General features: G+C 39.0%; 1 protein-coding gene across 1 annotated transcript; it reads right to left on the reverse strand.

The window, feature by feature from the left end:
• Positions 1 to 18,239: 18,239 nt before the first annotated feature.
• GAS1 (growth arrest specific 1) lies at positions 18,240 to 25,395 on the reverse strand. The gene has a single exon (XM_026703881.2). The coding sequence runs from the start codon at positions 21,198 to 21,200 to the stop codon at positions 20,244 to 20,246; it is 957 nt and encodes a 318-aa protein (XP_026559666.1). The 5' UTR covers positions 21,201 to 25,395; the 3' UTR covers positions 18,240 to 20,243.
• Between the last annotated feature and the right edge of the window lie 521 nt (positions 25,396 to 25,916).

Consider the following 25,916-nt stretch of genomic DNA (forward strand, 5'->3'; position numbering starts at 1 on the left):
GGGTAGGACCAGGGAATGCACTTTATACAGAGAGCAGAACAATTTGCCAATTGTTGTGAAGCTCCATTTTTTTAGTATATTCATAGTTGGTACATACACACAATCTCTCTCTGTCTGTCTCTCTCCCTCTGTCTCTCTCTGTGGTGTGTGTGTTAGCTTAAATTAATTAACTGCAATTAATGTGGATGCCTCTTCACTGAAGGTGGTTATGAATCATAACAATTCAGATTGGTCCACAATAGGTTATTAGATTTATAGAGATGTTCTTTGATTTCCTACTTCAGGGCTTAGAGAGGATGATTAGCTGAAAGTTTCCGTACCTAATGGAGAACTAGAACTTAGGCTTCCCTGCTCTTCCAGCATGTTCTTTATTGTCTCCTAATAAAGCTTTCTGGTGGTCTCGCTTTTGCGCATTTCTGTTTTTATGCCAATGGCAGAAAACTAGAGAAACAGGCTCTCTTAATTCTGACTGACCTGTGCAGGCATTTCCATAGCAGAGAAAACAATATTGGGCCTTTTTCTATCCATCATTTTAGTAGATTAGGAGAAGTCAGGCTTTGCTAATAGGAAGTGGGAAGCAATTGCATTAGGAAACAGGTGTTGGAAAGAGAAAATAGCAGTGAGACACCAGAGAGTAATGCTGTGTAAGACCTGCTACCTGTTCTTGAAAACAGCCCACTGCACCTAGAACTTTTCTATCCTATCACAGATGTTCCATAAAACTCCATTGGCAGTTTAATTGACAATTGTAAAGGAAATTGGGGCATCTCCTTGTCCTTCATTTTATATTTCAGACATCTTGGACTAACCCAGATGCACACTTCTGGAGTTTTAAATATACATCTTAAAATGTAACAAATTAATGATCATTATTTGTGTGTGATATGTGTGTACATCTGGGTACAGTTTAGGGACCTTCTGGACCCATAGTGGAGCTTGTAGTTAAGGTTGCTTTGTCCATTTCAGTTGGGGTGCAAGCCTTTTTGAACTGGAAGACTCTGGCAACAGTTACTCATGTCCCATTTACTTTGCAGAAAAGCTATTGGGACACACTCTGCATCATGAGTGTCAAACTCATGGTGTCATGTTGCTGTCATGTGACTTTTGCAACATTTTCCCCATTTGTGGAGTCGGGGGTGGGTGTAGCCTGTGCATGGTGCATCCAGCTTGCAGGCTGGACACTCCTACTCTACATGAATGCTTCTGAAGAGCGTCAATGATGGAAAATGAAGTGGTCTATCTGCTAACTTAGGGCACCTGTGCTAGAGCATTGCATATATGCCTCTGTGTCCAATTCAAAGTGTTGATATTGATAGAGAAGAATATTTGCAGCTCAGGGTTGAAATTATGTGTCCTTAGTACTCTCTGAACTCTGTTGTTTTCTTGCAGATGTTTCATTATCAAACTATGTAACATCATCAGTAATGAAACATCTGCAAGAAAACAATTGAGTTCAGAGAATACTCAGAGTGTTGATTATTACCTTTAAAGCACAAACTGGCTTTGCATTCAAGTATCTACAGGACCATCTTTCCCATCAAGATTTGTACTGTTCTGTCAAATCTGTAGAGTATACTGAAGTTGACATCCTGTGGCATCCAGTCAGGATGATGTCTAGGGGCTTATCTGCCTGGTATGATCAGAATAGACAGACAACCACTTCTGGAAGCCCTGAACCAGTGGTGGGATTCAATTTTTTTTACTACCGGTTCTGTGGGTGTGGCTTGGTGGGCGTGGCAGGGGAAGGATTCTGTAAAATCTCCAGTCAGAGGTGGTATTTACCAGTTCTTCAAACTACTCAAAATTTCCGCTACCGGTTCTCCAGAACTGGTCAGAACCTGCTGAATACCATCTCTGCCCTGAAACCTTTATCAATCTCCCAAAATGATCTCCCAAGCTGCATTTTCCTGCCCATTTCTAAAGCACATTTTTCTATGCTTGTGTTCAAACGTTTCAGATGATGCCTGCAAAATCTTGTGTGGCAGCAAGAGTACCAAAGCACCAGTACTTATACTCTTATTATAGCAATAGCACTTAGACTTATATACAGCACCACAGTGCTAAGTGGTTTACAGAGTCACCATATTGCCCCCAACAATCTGGGTCCTCATTTTACCCACCTCAGAAGGATGGAAGGCTGAATCAACCTTGAGCCTGATGAGATTCAGACTGCCAAATTACTGTCAGTCAGCAGAAGTAACATGCAGTACTGCATTCTAACCACTGTGCCACTGTGGCTCTTATTATATCTGCAGATTGCCACCCTTCAGCCCTGCTTTTGGGTGACACAAGGAGTGGAGAGGAATTTTTTACGGCATCTGTCATATAAAGTCACTCAGATTTGTTTCCAATTGGATGCTGACCTCGATAGGGGTCTTGTACTATAATCCAGGAATGGGTTGAACCTATTGAACCTGAGAAGTTGGAATTGGGCAGAAACTTTAGGACTGTGAATTCAATAACCTGATTTTTAGAACCTGGTTTTTAGATCAGGCTTGTCAAAGAGGCCTGAGGGTGTTGTTTGAGTGAATTGTGGTAGTGGTTAATTCTTCTTTGAGTTAGAGGGTTTGGAAGTTTTTAGTTTTCTTTCCTGCTTATCTTTGAAAAGACAGGTGTCAGAGTTTCATAAGCAATTTTTACAGATGAATCTTACACTGGGAGATCATTCAACCTCATAAAAATTAAAAACAAAATCTTTCAAAGAATGCACAAGTAAACAACAGAGTAGGAGGATAATATTGTCAACTAACTCTTATTGATACTGGGGTTTTCATCAGTGGTGGGATTCAAATAATTTTACAACCAGTTCTCTGCCCTAATGATTTCTTCCAACAACCAGTTCACCAAACTGCTCAGAAAGTTAACAAGTGGTTCCTTCGAACTGGTGCAAACTGGGTGAATTCCATCACTGGTTTTAATTACATTTGGTGGTGTGTATGTGTATGTATATGTGAAATCCAGAATAAAATGTTGGTTTATATATTGGCTGATTCCTGAAAGATGGCAGGTTTGAACCTGGATAACTGTTTGGATGTAGACCTACTAGAAAACCAAAGGAATATATGTAGTCCTTGGCTTACAGCAGTCCATTTAGTGATCATTCAAAGTTATAATGATACTTAAAAAAGTGACTTAAGACTGATTTTCGTACTTATGACCATTGCAGCATCCCCATAGTCATGTGATCAAAATTCAGATGTTTGGCAACTGATTCATATTTATGACGGTGTCCTGGGGTCCTGTGATCTCCTTTTGCAACCTTCTGACTGGAAGGTCAATGGGGAAGCCAGATTCACTTAACAGCTCTGGCAAGAAAGGTTGTAAAATGGAGAAGAATGCACTTAACAACTGTCACTTAGGAAGATAAATTTTGGATTCAGTTGTGGTCGTTAAGTCAAGGACTACCTGTATATGCTACAATGGGATGTTGAAAAAATGTTCCAGAACCAGCAATGATAAGCCATTTTCATATTATTGCCAAGAAATGACATGGATGCATTCATAATGTCATCAGAAATCCAGTAAAACTGGGCTCTCCCCTCATTCTAGGGCAGGGGTCTCCAACCTTGGCAACTTTAAACCTGGAGGACTTGTTAGAAAGCAAGAACAAGCTTTTCTCCCATTCTATACTGGTTGGTTTTTTTTACACTGTTCCAGAAATTATTGTACTCATTGCTGCCTTTTATTAAAACTACTGTACCACTTACAGGATATAAATGGCAAAAACGGAGAGCCCATGTTCTCTGCAGACCTGAAGACTAAAGGTTAGTTTTCAAATAAAATAAAAACCCTGGTTTATAGATACAAGCTTCCTTCTCTTAAGAACCACATTTCGGGGGAATGTGTTGGACGCCAGCCAGCTGCAGTTGTTGTAAACTAAACATAGCTTTATGTTTTCTCTCTGATGCTTTTATTTCTCATACTTGCCTTTCTGCTCTTGAACTAATTTCTTGATCCCATTTCATGGGTCACAGAGCAAAACACCAACCACTTAGTAGACATATTTACCTTCTCTCTCAATTTCTCTCTCTCCCTCTCTCCCCGGTCTCTCTGTGATCAAAAGTCCACCCATGAGCATCCCAAATATTATAAGCAAATACTTTGTTACTGATTATTAAAAGGGTATTTTTTTTCCAATATTGGTTTTATGATACATAATTTTTATAGGCACCACAGTTTTTAAACTCTTCAATCCGATAAGTGCAAGAAATTAGCTCCTTTTAAACTCACCATTAATTAAAATCTAGTGTGGATTTAAAAAGACTGAGTGATGAAACATCTGAAACTTTTCTGTGGATGATGCAAGATTAAATCTTTACATTACATGGATCAATTTGTCAAAGAACATGAACCTTGTATGTATTTCTGTGAACACACTCACGTCTCTCTCTCTCTTCCTCCCTCCCTCCCTCCTTCCGTGTGTGTGTGTGTGTGTGTGTGTGTGTGTATGTGTGTGTGTGTGTGTGTGAGAGAGAGAGAGAGAGAGAGAGAGAGAAAACTTGTGCGAAGGTCTGAGAAATCCTAATCCCCTAGCTCTCATGGCCTATAGATTTAGACTCCATCTGGTATAACTGGATTAAAAATCTTTTCTTATTTCAAAGGTTTGATCTCAATAAGGGTTTGATGTGATGAAATCAAAGTGGCAAGTCTGATGGAAAAACAATTTGATTCAGAATTTCCTAACTTCCAAGTCTTGTGTTGAAGGCCCGGAGTAGGAAAGTGACAGCAAACATAAATATATCAAAAAAGATTGATTACGCTTAATGCCAATCAATTTGATGGTGAAGCGCAGAATATTTGAAAATATTCATGTAAACTAATCAGAGGTGTTTTTTAAATTATTCTCCTAGTTTCTCAGGAAATTTTCCAGTTCTGCTTAGAGGATATGAAGAGTAAAATGAGTGAAGCAAATATTATTTTTAAATAACAAATTTCAAAATCAATATTGATGCTGGATTAGAAATAAATGGAAATATAATAGATACTGCTTTCTTAATTATTAAACTCTCTGATATGTGCCATACTATTTTTTTTACTTTGAAATAAATTGAACATATTTAACATAATTAATTAGTATTACAACTGATGCTAAAAAGCAGGGTTCCCACAAACAGGTGTGCAAGTTGTGCGGTTCCATGACATGGTGTGTATGTGTGTGTGTGGCAATTTAAGTTTTAAAAATCAGTTCTCCATTCCAAACACTGTGTGTAATTCCTTATGTCAGATTTCACATCTTCTCAAACTAGTGTTGTATATTAATTGAGAAAAACTGTAGGTCGTATTATCTGAAACCATCAGGGTCTTCCAGTTACACATATTGTTGCAGTTCCAAGGAAACTTATTCTGATAAAAATGCAATCTGTGAATCGTCATCCATGCAGTGACAAAACAACAACCCTCTGTCTTTCTATTAGTTTTCTAAGTTTATTCTTGGTTTATTCAAAACTTCCTGTCTGGTCCTGGCAAATACAATCATTAAGGACAACCATAAAGGCATGAGATATATATCTTTAGCCCATATAACCACAATTTCAAAGAGAGCATCAAGAATTATTCTGAAATCCTGAACTTCACTGATGGGAAATCAGTGAAATGTTAGAAAATAATCAAAGAAATTGTTAAGGACACATGTGTAAAGACTGTCAAAGACAAGAAACAGAAGAAGCCAAGTTTTGAGTTGATAGTACTCCAGTCCATTAACTTTCTGTTCCATCCATCTAGAATCCAAAAATATATAACTCAAGCTTTCCACAATCTGGTACAGTATATATACTAGAAGTACAACTCCAGAATTCTTAATCAGCACTGTCGTTGAAGAAGTTGGATATAATTGCACTTCTGGACATAGGTTAGAGTAAGCTAACTTAGCTGCCTCCTGGACTTGACCTTCACCAGGAATTTGCAGCAGCAAAAATTAGGATAAATTTTATTGCAAAGATCTGAGGTAGATAAAAAGTAGAAAATCATAGCATTGAAGGAATGGATGAAATTAAGTGTTCTAAGCAAATTCCATTAGAAATTGACTAATATTGACTAAATCTCATGTATTCCAGTCATAATTAATTATTACTTTCAGAGCAATAGATGGGAGTGATTTCTTTCCAGAGGTTTCTAATATTTGTCCAATATACTTGAGTTTTCTCCTGTGATAGGCACCCTACTATTCTTATAAAGAAGGTACCTTCAAGATTTCATGATTAAATGTTTTGGTGAATAATAGAATATTTAAAATACAATATCATGTTCATAGCAATCTGTGACCAGATTACTAAATTTGCATGATTCAGGATTTGAAGCCAATTTCACGGCAGTGCTTGGTGCGAATCAGGATCAGATTTATGAGAGCTGTTTGTATTTTCAAGTAACCCTGAATCATCATCTTACACTTCATTATAACTGTATAAATATATAATCTGATTTATCCAGCTAATGCAATGTAATGTAATGTATCAGAGTTTTTGACTGAGACTTTGGTTTTCATGTATTTTTAAAAAACAGATTTATGGTTTAAGGACTTTGGTGGATTAATTTTAATGCTACCAAAGCAGCAACATTTGGTGGGAATAAGCTTCTGTCCTTGAAAGATACTGCAGACACTTTCCATTGGTGGACTGTCTTTCTGTCAGTCGTCCTGGGTTCAGTTCTCTCAAAGCAATTGTTTCAAATTATTTTTGATGCTCTGGCATAAGTGGTTTCCAATTTTTGATATGCTCCCAATCCCTCCCAATTAAGGTAACTTGGAGCCTTGCATATGTAGAGTAGAAATACTCATCATCATGTTTGTATAAGCTCAAAGAAAATGTTAAAGCTTTTAAAAATGTTTAATCTGTGGCTCAAGAAATATATCACAATGGGCGCCTCAGACTCCTGCCTGATTGGAGACTTTGAGATGCAACCAAGAAGGCACCATCTAATCCAGGGGTCCGATCTTGGCAACTTTAAGACCTGTGGACTTCATCTCCTTAGTAACTTTAAGACCTGTGGACTTCAAGTCCCAGAATTCCTCAGCTGGCTGGGGAATTCTGGAAGTTGAAGTCCACAGGTCTTAAAGTTGCCAAATTGGACACACACACACACCGATATATCTATGGCATAAACATGCCCTAACCATCTCTTGCTTTCTGCCTCTGCCATCTCCCATGACATTGCCTTCCTCTGATCATTGCTGTTGGGATCCAATTCTTTAGTATTTGCATGCCTGTATTTTTTCTGATGCTGCAGCACACTGAGGAAGTCTGTTTCTCTATAGAAAAAAACAACCCTCCTCAATAGTAGTCACAGGAATACTTTAGCCTTTCTTTCTTTCTTTCTTTCTTTCTTTCTTTCTTTCTTTCTTTCTTTCTTTCTTTCTTTCTTTCTTTCTTTCTTTCTTTCTTTCTTTCTTTCTTTCAATAGATGCTAAGGAATCAGTAGAGCAATGAGTCTCAGGCATTTTAAATCCCCCCGCCCTCCCCAACGTTCCCCATCCTTCAACTCAACTCACTGGGTGGTCCTGGAGTCAACACCGTTCAGCTTCAGCTCCTATCTATAAAATGGGAGCATAATTAGCAATCTATCTCATTGGGGTGCTGTGAATGAGATAATGGCATAAAGCATCTTTTGCCTCAAGAAAGTTCCAAGTCACAAACAGCTGCAATATTAAAGAAGATTTTTGTTACAACGAAGAAGGTGGAAGGAGCTCCGATCAACTCTGAAACTGAAAGAAGGATGGATCTGCAGATTGCAAAAGAAGAGGCTGCTGCAACAAAGACTTTCCATACACAATGAAGTGCAGCATCACCCCTCCCTTAAAAAAACACTCTCTTTTTAGGAGAGGGGGGTGTCTCCTCATTCTTTATAAATAGTCAGTTTGTGTGCCACATCTGGTCCCTGAACAGTCACGGATGGATGTTTTGTTACCTTAAAGATGTCGTTTGTCTTTTCCAAATCTGTATGCACTTTCCAAATCAGTCATGCAAAGATGTGGTTTGCAAGCAGCCGACTTTCAGCTCTTAAAAGACCCCAGGAAATTACTGTTGAATGAGTGGCTAGAAAGCTTCAGTAAGAAATTGTGGCAGAGAGAAACTCTTTGGCTCTGCTTTTTATCTAATAGTCTCAGTTCTGCCTCTCTAACGTCTTCTTATTTTTATATTTGCAAGCAGAGGATCTCTGAAATGGCTCGGGGCAAAAGAAATGCTCTGAAAAGATTCTTATGAAATCATTTCTCTTTGCAAATCCATAAAAAATCACGTTGTCCTCCTTATCAATGGAAAGATTTAAAGAGGGTGCAGAAGTCACTGAATTATGATGTGCTTGTTTTAATGAAATTCCATCCCTGCTGAGAAGTAGCCTGCAGATTTTCCATATTTCAGCATGGGAAAAGTTTGGTGCTTTCCTGCTGGTGCCAAGAGTTAATTGAAAACATTTCAGGAGAACTTCAGCTTGGGGGCCAACAGTTCCATTCCTTCATTATTCTTAACAATACTAGAGGAATAATATAATTATTAAGAGACATGTTGCATGATCTTAAAGTCACAGTATGTTTTTGAAACTGACTTTCAGGCCTTGATTCCCCCAACTAAATCTGATAACTGAAACAAACCAGAGATTAGAAAGTTTTGAGGTGAATCAAATTATTAGGTATGCTCCACGCTTGTCTTTCACACAAGTCATGCTAATTAAGCAAAATTATTTTTATGCCGTTTTCTTCATAGCTTTCTTTATTACAGGACCAAATGCTAGAATGGCTATTAAGGGTTGTTGTTTTTTTATTGTCAGTGCATAATCTTTCCAACTGTACAAGGATTTGCAAAATATTTTTACAGTGGAGAACCCCAAAGTAATTTGCAACAGTGATAGTGACACAATAAAAAAATGACTATTGTTAATACATCTAGTGAAAAGAAATAGTTGCAATTAGAAGTTTAAAACTCAATTTTAAAATTAGGTATTTTACATGTTTGGCGTTAATGTTTTGAAAAAAAATTCTGTTGTATTTTCCCTACAATGTAAAATAATTTTATTCTCAGCTGTTATGTTAGCTATGTCTTATTTCCCAAGGCAAGTTGTTTGTATTTTAATTTACTAGCATCCTTTCTCAGTTTTCTTTCTTTCTGCTTTGGCTTCATGACACTTTCACTCCTCTCTTTGTTATCTTGCCAACCCAAATGAGAAGTGTCAACTAAGTTGTGAACTGTTGGGCTAAACTTTACAGAAATAATCATGTATTTTTCATAGTTTAAGAACCAAAAAGGCCATAATAAATATGTGTGATCATTGCTTCCAGATGTGGAATAATCTACTCCATTCTTCAAACTGGTACCTTCCAGATGTGTTTGATTTCAATTTCCAGAATTCTTCACTGATCTACTTATAGCTTTCTAGGACATTTACAGATCTGGTGATTGAGGACATCTATTCCTTTTCAGAGAATTTTAACCTGAAACAAAGAAACCCAAGGAATAAACATATTCATGAATCTGAATATATGATAAGTGAATCATATTAATAATTTTTATTATATTTGGGATTGCAATATTCAAAAATAAAGATTTTATATTATTATGGTTTGGTTTCCAATATGATAACTTGTATAAATGATCAATCCATAATTTTCGCTCCTCATCATTTTTTTTTTCAGAAGTTGAACTAAATCTTATTTTGCTAATCATCTACCATCATTTTAGCCAAGTATTCTTCAGTGGGTATGACTGTTCCATTTAGTTAACACAACCCATAACTGTTGATTGTTTTATTATTTATAAATCAAATTAGTTTTTAATAGCTGTTCCAGAAATTGGAGAACTTCACGCATAACTCTGGCAGTGGTTTGCATGTCAGTTATGACTTGCATGGAACCATTTTTTGTATCTATAACTGAATGTACCAACAGCCAATTTCACCAGAAAAGCATTCTATTCTAATGTTATACAAAGGGATCACAAACAAGAAGGTGAGGTGTTTTGTGCAAAATATGAGTTGTTTCTGGAAAATTCTATGCTATCCCAGTTAACATGTTTTCAAAGGATAGTCATAAGTCTAAATATTTGGTCTAGTAGGATATGGCAACAAGCACTGGTCTGTAGCATACCAGCAGCTGGGCTGTACAAATAAGCAAAGCTCCATCCATGAGATACAGGCATTACATCAAACTACACCCTCTCCAGTCCACAGAAAATCCGCTCTCCACAGAACCAGCCCCTGGTGCCCAAAAGGTTGAGGTGCCCAAAAGGTAATAGGAGAGCCAGTTTGGTTTAGTGATTAAGGAAACAGACTAGAAAGCATGCAACTATGAGTTCTAGTTCAGCATTAGGTATCTTTGGGCCTGTCACTTTCTCTCACCCCAATTTGCCTCATGGGGTTGTTGTTGTTGGGAAAATAGGAGGAGGAAGGAATTTAGGTATATTTGTTGTCTCGAGTTATTTATAAAAATAATAAAGGCAAGATAAAAAACTATCTTAACAAAACCTCTTCAGCTTTTACTTTGAGAGACGGAATATTCAGGCTACATGATCATTTTTGTTGCTTTTTCTATAACTTCTCTCATTTCCTCTCTTTGAATGAGTCAGTGATGACTTTGTAAGGAGTTTTAAATATGTCTCTTCCATGGATTTATCAAATGACATGATCTGATCTGTGTTCATTTCCTGTCTCCTCCTGTTTGAAGTTTACTGCCATGTTTTCTCATAATTCCCTTTCAAGTGAGAAAAAAACAGAATAAACAAAATCTGTGTTATAAACATGAGATACCACAGAGAGTCAAATAAAATTGCATATGTCATGATGACATCATGCAAATGAGGTAAAAATATCGTTTAGGTCAGCCACATCCTGTCATTGTGACAGTCATGAATACAAATTATATTATAACATTCAAACAATAACATAGTGATGTGCATGATGTCATAAGGTCTTTTGATAGATTTAACCTAGCTAAACCATAGAAGCAATCCAAAGGGGGGGGAAACAGCAAGGCAGAGTTGACCCTACCTACTTTGCCTCCTAGCTTTCTACTGCAGCCGTCACATCTCTGCCCCCAAAAGATTGACTCCTCTTCTTTATGACATTAAGAAATCCAAACAATAAATAAAATGTATTCATTCAAACAATGTATTCAAATGACTGCTTCGTGTGCAATTTTATTTCTGTTTGGATCTTAGTGAGATAGGGTGGTCATTATAAGTAGATGACTTATGATGATGTAACTTAACAACCATTCAAGTTACAAATGGATCCCTCCCCCCAAAAGCTATTTATGACACATTTCAAAATTATGAATACACTCCTTCCCATAATCATGGGAAGCCCTTGGCAACCAGCCTACCTTTACAGCCATTTGCAGCATCCTGTGATCTTGTGACCATGATTTTCAATGGGTTTTTTTTGCTGATAGTCGATATGTACTTTTTGTTTCTGGCAAACCCTCCACCTAATTGGTACAATGAAATTGCTAAACAATGGCTGCATTCATTTAATGGCTGTTATGTTTGCTTAACAACTGCAAAAGAAAAAAAAAGCCAAATTGGGTCTGGCCACCTAAGGACTGCAATGATTTACAATTGTAATTCTGGGCCAATTACAGTCATAAGTTGAGGACTATTTGCAAAATTCCCTAAGAAATGGGACATGAACTAAAAGAGAGTGATGAAGACTTAACAATGAAATGTAACTCTAGTTTAAAAAAAGACCTATAAATATAAATGGCAATACACATATAACAATTGCCTCCCCATACACACATACACATATACAGGGGTGAGATTCTACCAGTTCGCACCTATTCACTAGAACCGGTTGTTAACATTCTAAGCAGTTCGGAGAACCGGTTGTTAGAAGAAATTACTGGCCTAATCCTGTAAGGAAGGCAGGAAGGAAACATTCTGGTGTTGCTTACAGAAACTGTCTCTCCGTTAATCCTTATTACATTCTTGGCAGGACCACACTTCCTGTCTAAGGAATGTCTCAGGAATTTTTTCCCCCTCCTTTGCTGGTACTTTGCTTGTGTGGAGTGACCATTCAAAGTTACAATGGCACTGAAAAAAGTGACTTATGACCATTTTTCACACTTACGACTGTTGCAGCATCCCCACAGTCATGAGAGGCCAGGTATGGAGATGCGTGCCTCAATGTGAGTGGTATTGAGTTGGCCACACCCAGCCAATAACATGACCACCAAGCTATGTCCACCCAGTCACATGACCACCAAGCCACGCCCACCACCTAAGCCATGCCCACAGAACCGGTTGTTAAAAATTTGAAACCTGCCCCTGCACATATGCACATTTATATTTTTCTCACACGCATATAAACAACTTTCCTTCAGTTATGAAAATGCTTAAAATTAATCCTGAAGATGTTACCAGCTACATCTCTTCATACTTTTCTAATATTCATTTTGATCTCTCTAGTATAACAAATTTCAAGTACTCAGTTGAAAGTACTTTCATTTTCCTGTGATCTGAAACAAACTATGAATCTTGAAAAACTACAATCAGAGCTCCATCTGCTTAGTGCATTGCTCAGAAAGATATTTCTACAAAGGTGTATAACGAAATAACGAAATCACAACAAGATGCTGTTATGGCTTCTTGTATAGAGATCACAAGGGATATCTACGATAGCAACATATTTGGATTTCCAGAAAATATGTACAGCTAAGGTGAGGTGTTTCTCTCATCTTAGCTGCACATATTCTTAGTATTTTGCATGGCTTTTACCAAAAGTTGAGAAAACTTAACTCAGAATATCAATGTCTCCCAAAGGAAACGTTCAGCTATATTGCATTTTAAATGACCCCACCCCCTCAACAATTTATTTCTTTTAGATTGGAATGTATTATAATTCTTTAGTGAATAATTCTAAAAATATCAAAGCATTCCATCTTTAAAAAAATAGGTATGGAACCATTAACTCTGTACAGATGTCCTGCATCAAAAATCCTGGAATTTCAATAGTCAGGATCCCAAGAAAGAAAAAACAGTGGACTCTCAGATAACTTTTGTGTAAAGGGAAAGTCATTATAAATGTCTATCTTAGCTTACATCAGGGGTCTTCAAACTTGACAACTTTAAGACATGTGGATGTCAACTCCCAGAATTCCTCCTTCAGTCCTGTTAGCTCAGGAATTATGGGAGTTGATGTCCATAAGTCTTAAACTTGCCAAGTTGGAAGACCCTTGGCTTACATCAAAAGATCGTACATCCCCTAGAGCTGGAAATGATTAGTACATATGTGTGAAAGGAACCATTACCTTGTAAAATCAGAAGTCTTTTCTATTTTTTACTTCAAAATACCTTACTGCTCTGTGTTGAAACATATCATTTTGACAAGTATTGCTAAGTTTGTGACATAATATTTCCCAGATTTATTATGTCACAGACTTGCTATCCAAAACTACATTTCTTAGTTACATGGAATCATATGAATCTGCTAAATTTTTGCATAGGTAGGTGATATAATATCACCAACAATTGCGGCTTCTTTCAAGAAACCATATCTCATGATACAATCTTGCACAGTCTGTTCATCGAAATAGGATACATGACATCTGTATTGTGAATTATAATACATCACAATACATTAATTATTGGGCATTGGACTAGAAGACCTCCAAGATCCTTTCCAACTCTGATATTCTATATTCTATGAATTGTGATACTTCTGAATTCTTCTGCATTTTCATAGATGATCACTAGATCAACTGAATTGAAGTTATGTCCATAAAGCTGTTCTCTTATTAAACTCCTTTAAGAATACAAGCAGTGTCATTCCAATATATTGCAACTTATCTAAGCTCCTGTTCCCTACAGAAATTACTTTCCTGCCTTTGGGAAGTCAACAAAGGAATTTTCCCTTAGGGCATAAGGGAAAATATCTGTTTCCTACTGTTGTTCCCTAAAGTGGATAAGCAAGAGTTATGCTTCTAATGTAGTTTATTACTATCATAATTAAAGCAATTCTAACCTTCTCTTCAATAAATTGATCTAATCTTTTGAGGTAATCTACGTTAATGATCATAATTATAGCTTATCAAAATGGGTTTCACAGTGTTTTATTATCCAGTGTAACAAAGAGATTTCCTTTCATTTTTTCTTGATGTTACCTCTATTATTTACCTTTTTCTTACATTTTAGCATGATGATTATTTTATATTCTTCACTCAAGAATATCAAGACAAATAAGATGCAACCCTGAAAAATCAGCATATTTTATTTTTTTAAAATTTGCAGTTTCTTCTTCTTTCTCCTCCTCCTCTTTCTCCTCCTCCTGCTCCCTTTAAAATCTACACTTATTGGGGCTGATGTCTACTTGACTTTTCATTAGTTTCAAGCATGTAAATCAGGTTGTTTATAGGCTTGCTCTACCAGGTCTGCAGATCTACGAAGTGTATGGATTTTCTAATCTTTCAGTCAGTTCTCTGTCCCTTTGGACCCATAGGAAGTGCAAATAAAAGGATCAGTTACATATTATATTTGGTCACATGGTATCTCTTCCATGGTTGTCCATTCCCTTAGTAAAGTCTTTTGGAGGTAAGTCTAAAAAAATATTAGCTGAAGCAAGTTCTCCAGAAACCAAATCTTTCCCACATCCTTCCCTGCAGTTCCTCTTTAAGAGGTGTCAGCATGGCTGAAAGAATGAAGTGGCTCCACATTGTTTGCCTGAACTATTATGTGCTTAACATTTCCATAACAAAAGTGCCACTCGACTTCTCCCCCATTAATGCAGCTTGAGGGCTCTTGTCCTCCTTTAATAAAACGTTGTTGAAATCATTTATTTAGAGTCCCTGGTTACTACTGGGAGAATGACCATCTTTGTGCCAAAATATAGTGTATACAGTTCACTATTTTGTAGTAGATCATTCCATTATTTGAGAAATTGATTAAATGGATGCCTTAGAAAGTATTTATGCTAATACTGCATCACTTTTGTCAGTGTGAGGCTTTTCAACTGTCTACTCCATCCAATACCTCAAGTAAAATACAGTAGGCCTACATTCACATATGCAACCGTTTCATCTTTTCTTCTAAGCCCATGTTAGATTTTATGTTAGCTTCTTCTCTTCTGTGGTACAGAGAATTATTTTGTCCTATTTTCTTCTTTATGATTTACCTGATCCTGTATTCCCCTATAGGGACCAGACATATTGAAATGACCTGTCTATCCAGCATTCCCTTGAATTGAATAAAGTGTTGTGCTAACTCAACTAAATCAACTCAACACACACACACACACACGAAATCCTAAAAGACTTCTTGAAATTGTCCAAAGCCCACTTTTGAAATTTTTCCAGTTTGGTTATCAGATTGCTAAACATCAGAATACATTTAAACTTAGGCCTTTATTTCATCCCAAATTCCCAATTAAAGTAGTTTATGTTGTTTGAAATGAAGAAAATTAATGATAGTATTAAAATGAATATACTCATATTTTTTGTCAGAGCTACTGCATATTATTTCCAGTAGAAAACTTCTAGATGCAACTATGCAAATATACCATATTTACATCTAAAATGGGTAATATTTCTTATCATTCAGAGAACATAAGTATTAGGATACTCAGTTTCACATGGGATGTAGTGGAATCAGAATTTTAAAAACCATAATTCTAGGGAAGCATCAAATCCAGTTTCAAGTTACCTATATACTATTATCTACATATAGCATAAAGATGGGTTGAAATATATTAGTTTCTCATTCCACATTGTATGGGATTTTAAAAGGAATAATCTTCTCCATTTTTTAAGCTTTACTGTAAAGTCTCTGATTATTTTTAGCTACCAAGAATCATGGAGAAATGGAGGCATGTAAGTTTAATAAATTATTCTTATTAATCTTGCAACTCAGAAATAAGTTGGTTAAGATGGTTTGCTTTCCTTTTCAGCCATTTTGTTTGCACGTTTATTTTCAGGTGATCCATGCTTGCCCACGTACACTTTTATATATTGTTAAAAATAAACAGAGACCTTATGTTATATCCATTGTACTTGTGTACAAAAGCCTCACAGTCCTCTTGGGTGATCAGTGAAGCTTGAATCTGCCTCTATTTACTGTATGGTCACTGTCAGTTCAATGAACTGCCTTCTTATTCTCCACCATTGTCCCACACTCCCTTAAACATTTGTCACTGAAGTGCCTCTAAAGACAAATAAACTGTCACTGAGAATTCAAATCTGGTAACTGGGAAGAAAAGGGGCACAAGGGTATCCAGTGGATTATTTTACATGAAGTGGGGAGGGGAAAGTATTAAGAGAGAAAGTGAGAGGGAGTAAGCATTCTTTGCCCCCACTCATTTTGTCAGGGTGGGTCAAATCTTGTAAATATTTCAGAAATCTTGTAAACATCAAAGAAGTCAGTGCTGTGTTTCTCAAGTATTCTTTGAGGCACACCTTATTTTGGGCAAATCTTACCTGCTGGATAGGGTACAGTTGAATCACAGTTACTCAAGAAAACACTTAGAAATTAACTCATGGAAATTGAATGGGCTGAGAAAAATGGAAGCCAATCTTCAAGTAGCAAAGTGGAGGATTTTTTTCCTTATTATTCTCCCCTCCCTTTATTATTTTTATTTATTATCACTATTATAAAGCATCATCTATGTTTCAAAAAACTAACAAGGAAATTGACTGTGATAGATATCGATGTCTATAGGATGATCATCTCATCCATTTGATGAGCTCCAGATGTGCTAGACTTCATAATTACTAAGTCTCAGCCATTAGAATCAGCCATGCAGACTGAAAATTGTACAGTGACATCCAATACATCTGGAAGACACCAGGTTGATACTGAGAATTGTTGGGTGAAGACATTCAATACATAAATTAGGATTTTTTTTCTCTATGGAGCTCAACTCTGGTTGGTTTTTATTTTAAAAAATTGCAAAGAATATATTTAGAATCCTCATTCCAGATGCCATATAAATCTAGGCATTTAGTTTTGACAGGAATTTCTCAAATTAGGACTAACAAGGGATTTCTAGTTTCTGTACCAGGAAATTCTGTTCCCCAATGTATTTTTCTCTTTGAGGAAAATCTATGGCCCAAGCTTCTTCCTTAAGGGTACAAGCAATGGGTAACTATTACCTTGGATCAAACATCAAAGTTGACTTTAAAATATCTCATTTCCTGTGTCTGAATTAAGAATTTAAGCTCATCCTAAAGACTAGAAACTCAGAACATGTAAGTAGAACTTTTTATTTTAATGTCAGGTTCAATGAACTAATGAAAACAGCAATATTCTTTTAAAAATGTAGTGCATTGTGATGGAGATACTACATTTACAATTTTGTTAATTGCTTCTAACAACTCTTAGGTCTGATGGTTTTCACACACCAAAAAATGTTATCTAAGAAAGCATAACAGTTCTTGCTGATCTTTCTTCCTCAGCAGTCAAGGTTTATTTGTTGCAGCTTTTAATCTTCTGACTTGTCTTCCAATCACAGCATTGAAAAAGAAGTTTTAAATAAACAGCAGGGATACAAGATAAATAAACTTTTTTTTAAAGCAAGTGCCTAGCTTGGCACAGTTCAAACTCAATCCCCCGAGGACCAAGCTCTCTCTTTTGTGTTAATGTTTAAAAGATTTTCAAATGCTGAGTTTATTCTTACTGCAAACATTTCTATTTACAAGGTCAAGTGTATCAGCACTCGAGACAGCTTAAGAGCGTAATTATTTATCTAAGGGTGTTTGAGTGTAGATCAGTAGCTCTGGCAGAAAACCAGCCTTCAGAGGGCTGCAAAACAACTGCTAAGGCCAGTGTAAGACACAGGCTTGTCATTGTTGGTCACACATAGTTCATTATATCTGCTCTCTCCTGCATGAAAGGAAGATGAACTGGTTTGCAAAGTGGCTCCAATTCTGCAATCATTATTTTAAATGTGTTACATTTAACATATTTGACTATGGGGTTTGCCATCAACAAAAATTTTGTATTTTCAGTGAAAAATCTGGGACACAGCACTGTTTCTGTGGAAATGCAAAATGTTTAACTGGAATACCTGTCTCCAATCATACACCAACTTGTTGCCATGGTAACATAATTCATATCTATATCTATTATCTTTGCTCAAAGGAAATGTTTTTTGAAGGGAAGCAATTAGCAACTTAAGGTTGTCAAGTTCTCCAATTGCTCAGAGGAATACCACTGAATCCCATGAATTTATTTCATAGCAAGTAATTTGAAGAAAAAATCTATACCAAACTATTTCCATTTATATTCCACTCTGTTCCTATTTGGAGTGGTTTAAAAACAACTGCACCATAATTCTTCTTTAAAAATCTCTCTTTACTAATTTACACATAAAAATACACAATCAATAGATATTTAAACATAGGGCCTTTTCACACATTCTATAAAAATACAATGTTTAAGGAAGTCCAGAGAAACATGTATACAATTCTACAAAGTTCATAAATCCCTCAAACAATACAAAATTTAAATTCAGACCTATTTGAAAAAGCTCTGTACATTGTTTCATTTAGGGAATTATTGTTGTTTGTATTCCTTAACATACAAAACTATATCTGCCTCTTTGCAATAAAAGAATAACAGATGTATTATTTTTTTGCAGATGGGGTACATTTAAAACTTTTAATTTCTTAAAAAATAAATTATTCCCAAAGTATACAATTTATAAAATTCTATGTACAAGTAACAACAGCTGGTAACAAAACCAGTTTTAAATACATTTTATATAAAATTTACCAGAGGTCAGCCCCATGACAGGATTAGGGGCAATATAACTTCTCAGGATATTTTTATATATTGAGTTTAAAAAGTGTTTGTTTGTTTTTTTGAAGATGGCAGTGCAGAGCTCTTAGAGACAAAGGTTGCATTGTTCAACAGCCAACAGTTCAGCATTTTTTTTCTCCTAGGCTGAGGCAAGAGAGGTTTGCTGGTGAACTTATGTATTGCAATTTTAAGTGATGCAAAACCTGAACAGAAAAAGAAACCTTTACAGTAGGAAAAACAATGAACTTACATATCATCCCAGACATCTAGAATGAACTTGTGTATCATCACAGGGATGTAGGAAATTTAATTAAAGCTTCCAAAGTTATGCATCAAGAAAGTAAAACTGAAGTATGTGCAATCATCACAGATAACCAATACATGCCAGTATTATACTTCATTCTGCAAAAAAAGTCCTAAACTTATTATATATGAATCTTCGAAATAACTCTGAAACCTCTTCCCTCTACACCTGCACACCTACCCAATTAAAAAGAATCAAAACTGCATCTTCAGTCAAGCATAATTATGAATTCTGTGGATGTTAACTGGATGGTAGGAGTCACTTGTTGAATGGTTATGCAAAGCAGCACTTTTGGAAGCATTGCAGGGAAATCTTCCCAACTTCATTGAGGACAGCTTGGAAAAAAAATTGTCATTGGTACATTTATTGTTTTCAAGTTGACTGTAACCATGAGACAATCTGTTTAGTGTTCTTAAAATCATTTGCCAAATGGCAAGTTTGCATAGTGCACATGTACAGGAATGTCATGCATACTGTATATTTCCTAGCTGAATGCATACAGGATTTAGAAAAAGTTCAGCTGTATGTAATCAGGCAGCTGCAAGTGGTGATGTCTGTGCACACGGCAAAATAAACACTGCACAATCTACACTCCTGACATGCATAGTCAAGACATTTCTTACGATCTGGTAAAATAACTAATGTGCAATATATGTAAAACCTACAGGTGAATTCCAAAGCATATTCATTTTGAACATCAACTGGAAACCCTCCTAAAATAAAAGTGTCAATAAAGGAAGGCTCCAGTAACAAACTCCACAGCTTTTTAATTGTACTAGACTCCCTTTCTTTAAATTAAAAAGAGAATTTAATACAACAGAAGCATCCCGTTCAGGCATCATTTTTAAGAGAGAAGCGAGGAGAGAAAATGCCTGTTGTGAGAGGAAAATTCTTTACACAGCTAGGAGCACACAGGAAACCAAATCCCGGCCAAGGGGACTGGCCAACTAGGAGGTCTTCCAATTTCCAGCTTCTCTCCACCAAGGAAACTAGGAAGCCCAGGCAAGATGCTCAAGGATACTGGCCTGTTTTGGGGGATTCCTCTTCCTAAGGTACCATGTTCCTCGAGAGATATTCTGCCATCCTGTGAGAGAAGAGACCCGGGGAAGCTCTCAGAGACCCTCGCCCAGCTAGTAGAAACCCTCACGCGGGACAAGTAGAAACCCACACGCCTTTCCTCCCTCTCAGCTCGGCCAAGGCCCCCCTCAAGAGCCTCTCCTCCCAAGGCTAGGCTAAGAGAACAGCAACAGCAGCAAAATGGAGGCGAGCGAGAGCAGCGTCCAAGCGGCCGCAGGGGCCGTCCCGCCGTCCCCGGGCTTCCTTGGGAAAGGCGCTTCGCCGCCCGCAACTGCGGCCATGTCGTCGAAGTAATTTCTGGTGGGCTGGCTGGGCTCCTCCTCGTAGTCCTCTTCGTCGTAGTCGTAGGAGATGCCGTCCGAGGCGCCGCTGCTGCCGGGCCCCGGCGCCTCGGCCCCGAAGCACAGGCGAGCCATGTTCTCCTTGACCGACTCGCAGATGGGCCGCTCCAGCCCGTCGCACACGCAGTCGTTGAGAAGCTGCGCCTTAGGCACGTCCAGCATGTCCTTGATGACGGCCTGGCACTCCTGGGTGCAGTGGAGGCCGTTGAAGAGCTTGCCGCAGAACGCCATATAGCGGCTGAGAGCCACGCTGCACCGGCTGTCCCAGTCGCAGCGCCGCCGCGCCTCCGTGCAGCCGATCACGCCGCCGCCCGCTCCCCCCACGCCACCTCCGCCGCTCGTCCGAGGCAAGCACGGCTCGATAGCGCGCTTGGTGGCGCGGCACTTCTCGTCCTGGTCGCAGTCGCAGTCCTCCAGCGCCGGGCCCCGCCTGGTGTGGTTGAGCTGGATGAGCGCCGAAATGCAATGGCTCGGGCACCGCCGCCTATTGGAGGAGGAGGACGCCGCCGCAGAGGCGGCAAAGCCGTCCCCCTCGGCCATGAGCACCGGCGCGCACGCCTCGGCGTACTGGCTGTAAGCGTAGCCACAGTCCGGCTCTTCCTGGCACTGCAGCATCGCCTGCCAGCAGATCAGGCGCCGGCCGTGAACCCCCGACGGAGGCGAGGCGGCGCCCAGCAGCACCAGCACCAGCAGCCTCAGCCCCAAGGCGGCCAGTCGCGGGAGCAGCGCGGTCCGTAGGCATCGTCCTCCTCCCCGCCAGGCTGCCACCATCGCGGGCGGCCGCAGGGCAATCGTGGTCGGGAAGCGAGCGGGCAGAGCGCGGGGGGAGCGGCGGCGGCGGCCCAGCGGCTGCCGAGAGTAGAAAAGTTTGGGGAAGTTGTGCCGAGGGTGCGCATGGGGCTCTTCCTCATCAATCCATCCGCCCGGCGCCCGTCCGAGGCCTGGGAATCTTCCTTCGGGAACGGTTTTTCAGAAAATCCCCGGAAAGCGGCGCCTTTTTTTCCCTTTTGCAGCCCGACAGCCTCCGCCCCTTACTCCCGGGATGGGGAGGCCGGGAGGCGGCGAAAGAAGCCTGGAGCTGCGGGGTGATGGGCTCCCTGCTGAGTCGGAGCGGCGGCGGCGGCTTCCCTCCTTCTCATGCCGATCTTCTTTCTTGGAACTCAGCGCATCTCTCGCTCTTCACATGCCGAGGCGGCCGCGCTGAACTTTCCCCCGAGCCCCGGCCGGGCTCCGGAGGCGCGCCGAGCCTCGCAGACTCTTCCGCTGTTGGGAGCAAGGGGAGGCAGCCGGACTCACCGCGGGTCCCGAGCTCTTCCCTCGGCGCCGATTCCAGCGATCCGCCGTTGCCTCCTCTCTTTCCCGACCCTTTGGAGGAGCTGTTTTCTTTCGCGAGGCTTTAAATACAAAAGTGCCCTCCGCGCAGCGGCGGCAGCGGCAGCAGCAGCGTGTTCTGATCCGGCCTCATTATGCATGCATGGAAAAGCAAACAAACAAAAAAAATTAGCAACGCTTCTCCTCCTTATTACACATCCCCACTTGGCAGGAGCCCTCCGACTGATTCGCTCTTTCTCCTCCACTCCCACTCCGGGTGCTCCGCCCTTTTCCCTCGCTACGCCACTCGCCATTGGTCGGACCGCTGTTGACTCTCCTCTTTCCCCTTTTCTTTTACGAGCTCTAGGAAAGGAGGGGAGGGGGAGCCAGTGGGCTGCTCACATTCAAAGCTTGAAAGGAAAGGCTTAAAAAGATTGACAGTACCCCCCCCAGGAACCCAACCCCCCCTCCCTCTCCTATTAAGGAAGTTCCTCCACGCCGCTTCTTACGGAGGGCGAAACTTGCAGAAAGGGGAAAGTTAGCGGCCGCTCTCCCAGAAACGCCTGCTAAGGGCGCTTTAAGTTAAAAGGGACTTGGGAAAGATAAAGGAAAGTTTCCAACGCTCATCATCATGAGAAAGAGTTGCGCACTTGTTGCACTTAGAGTACTTCCAGGGAGGTGGATCGCTGTCTGCTCTGCCCAACAGGGGGCTGAACATGTAAGCTGCTCCGTGGGGATCCGGGAGGCCCGAGTTTGTTAATAAGACACACTCAGGGTCAGGGTCTACACCTCCCACCCCTCCGCCGACCTCTCCCGTCGTAGGAGCGGTTTCCCCCCTAAAGCTTCCCGCTGAACTTTCACTTAAGACCAAAGAAGTCCCAAACACCGGTTACCCCGCCGTCGCTTTCTGTTTCGCAGGTTTGAATGAACCCAGGGAGGAAAAGTATAGGAGTGGCTTAGCTAGAAGCATGGATTTTGTTTGTAAGGGGAGGCTTGTCTCTGAACGAGGTTCGTCATCATTCCTGAGGGAAAAGCTTGTACAGTTTTGAAAGCTGTCCATTTTGAAAGGCGGAAAGCAAACAATGGGACATTGGTGGGGAGGGTTTGAGAATACACGTCCGTAGTTGGATGCAATGGTTTAAGATACCAGGCTCAACTTGGAGACAGTTACTCCTACTTTGGCCTTAGGCATGAATGCTGGGTTGGGTGACTTTGGGTCAGCCATTCATTCTGAGCCCTACCCACCTTACAGGGTTGTTGTGGGGAAAATAAGAGGAGGAAGGAGTATTATGTGTGTTTGCTCCCTGGGGTTACTTATACAAAGTAATAAAGTTGGAATAAAAATAAATAAATACATACCCTATGAACTCACATTAGTACATGTTATAAGGAGAAGAGGTTAATAAACATGAAGGGTGGGGGGGAAAGTGAAAATTGGTATCCTTCAGCTTTGCTCCTAATATTTCTTGAACGTGTGTGTGTATGCGCTCCTGTTGTGCATGTATGTGTGTGCGCCTTTTGGTGCTACCTTAAGTTTTACTGTTGCAAACATTGTTTGACCGCAAGGGGCATCAGTGTCTGCTGACTGTCAAGGGACAGCTTTGCGGCTTTTTAGAGGAACGGAGCAGCTCCATCTGTCAGAAAAATCACAGCTAAAGCTATTTTCCAGAACCAAAGGGAGCCTGAACGTGTGGGATAAAAGTTGTCTTAAAATCTCAAGTTAGTATAGACATATCCTACAATTAGGAGTCAATATGACAGAATCTGTTTCAAAAGTAATCCCAACAAGCAAACTTTTCTCTCTGAAATCTGTTTTCACATTTAAGAAACAATCTGACAAACATTTTTCTCAGTGCCTACCTCCACTGGAGAGGCTCATTTTACCCCAGGCCCAATGTTTTAAGGTCTGGAATTTGATTTGGGAGACATCAGCCTATCCTCGTTTACTTGGGAGAAAATCTCTCCAGAACTCAATCTGGTTTTCTTTCAAACAGCCTTTTTGTACACAGTAATATTTATTACAGAGCATCACATAACAGTGTCCCTGTTTCTGCTGCAAAACAGTGTTACATATCCAAATGATGTACTGTATGCTCTTCAAAGGAGCTGAAAATTGTCTGTAACCTCTGCATTTTTACTTCACAACACAAGTGTTTACTTCACATGTGAGGTGACTGATTGTCCATAGGTACCATTCTGGTTAAAATTACAACTTGAATTGTGTCTTTCTTGAACTTAGATTGATACCTTCCCATAGTTGTCCAGTCACTGACTTAGTTCATGTGAGATTACTCTGCTTCAGACTCAGGTTGTTGGTTATAGTTCACTGGCACTTTTAAGCCAAATCTCTGCTATGCTACTATGTACACTGGCTTTTCTGACCAGATAACAGATAATCAGAGTTGGAAGGGACCTTATAGGTCATCTAGTTCAATCCCCTGTCCAAGCGGGAGACCCTACACCATTTCTGACAAATGGCAGTCCAATATCTTCTTGAAAGTCTCAAGTGATGGCGCTCCCACAACTTCCGAGGGCAAGCTGTTCCATAGGTTGATTGTTTTCACTGACCACAGCATAACATTGTTCACAATTTTTTTGTGTACTTGATTACAAAGTTCAAAGAAGTGTCTTCGATTCAGATTCTTGCTTTGGTTTCCAACACCAGCATTGTCCTAAGTTTGCCATCTCTGAAAAATTAAAAAAGGACATTTGTACAACAATTTAAAATGTTAAGTAAAATTAACAAATACAATTGAGATATGAGAAAGATGCCAAAACATGGTGTTTTTATAAAGAACCAACAATACTCGACAAGGTGTTATTACGGGTAGATGAAAAATTGATAAGGAAAATATATAATCATTTACTAAATTTTGAAATGGAAGATGAACAAGTATAAGAAACAATGATATAATATGGGCAAAACATTTTGGCTATGCTATAGAATTAGTCAAATGGCAAAAACTTTGGGATAAACTGAAATGGCTACTGCATATAAAGAAAATCTTTACAAAATGTTTTATAGGTGGCATTTGCCACTGGCCAGGTTAGGAAAAATGTTTACCAACGTGTCCGCCAAATGTTGGAAATGTAATGAGACTCCAGGTACTTATCATGTGGTGGACATGTGTGAAGGCAAGAAAATATTGAACAAAAATACATACATGGTTGGAGAAGATGATTAAGTAACACATAGATTTTAAACCAGAAATATTTTTGTTAGGTATAATACCAGAAAATTATGATAAAGGGATTATATACTTAATGTTACATATATTGATAGCAGCAAGAATTGTATTTGCACAATATTGGATAAATGAGAACACCCCACCAGCTGAAAATATAATCCGGAAAATATTGGACTGTGCACAGATGGATAGATTGACATTGAAAATAAAATATAAAGGAGACACAGAATACTACTTAAGTGGAAAAGGTTTTATCAATGGTTAGAGATGAGAGGTAGAAATGAGATGAAGAAAGAGTATTGTTATGTTTAAGTAAAATATGAATGTTGTTTATAATTATATGTATGCCAATATATTTAATAGGAACATAAATAAGCGAATATAATTATAAATATTTTGTTATATTTTTATTGCTATCAGTATATGTGTTATCTTTTGTGTGTGTGTAGTAAAATGGTATGCCCGGACAATACGCTGTATTCAAAATACTTATATATAAATAAATAAAAACTTGACTTAAAAAAAAAGTTAAGTGAATTCTAAGTACAGCAGCACCATGTTTAAACCTGCAAAAACCAGGATTAGTGACCTAACTAAAACACAAGAAGTATAATTACCTACTTTCATATCCATTAATTAGCAGTTCATCCACTTAGGTAGAAATCATTTATTATATAATGTTAATAGTTCATCCAGCTGGATTAAATGTGAGCATTCCTGCCAACTTTCATTCAATTGGAAAAGAGATTGTATTGAATGATAAGATTTAGTTCATGAGCAGTTTCAGTTCATGCCTGCACAATTTACATATGTCAACCCAACAAAGTCCATCAGTTGGGATTGGAAATGTGATGACCCAGGGTGGGATACAAAAACAACATAGGCACAAAAACAGGTGAAGTCCCTTTAATTCCTTCAACTTGGCTTCAAAGCTCCAAATATCCTTGACTGGAGATAAAAAAAATCCCCCACAAACAGTTGCAAAAAG

This window comes from Pseudonaja textilis, chromosome 2 (genome assembly GCF_049901715.1).
Source record: "Pseudonaja textilis isolate UNSWEBS1 chromosome 2, rPseTex1.2, whole genome shotgun sequence".
NCBI classification, from domain to species: Eukaryota; Metazoa; Chordata; class Lepidosauria; order Squamata; family Elapidae; genus Pseudonaja; species Pseudonaja textilis.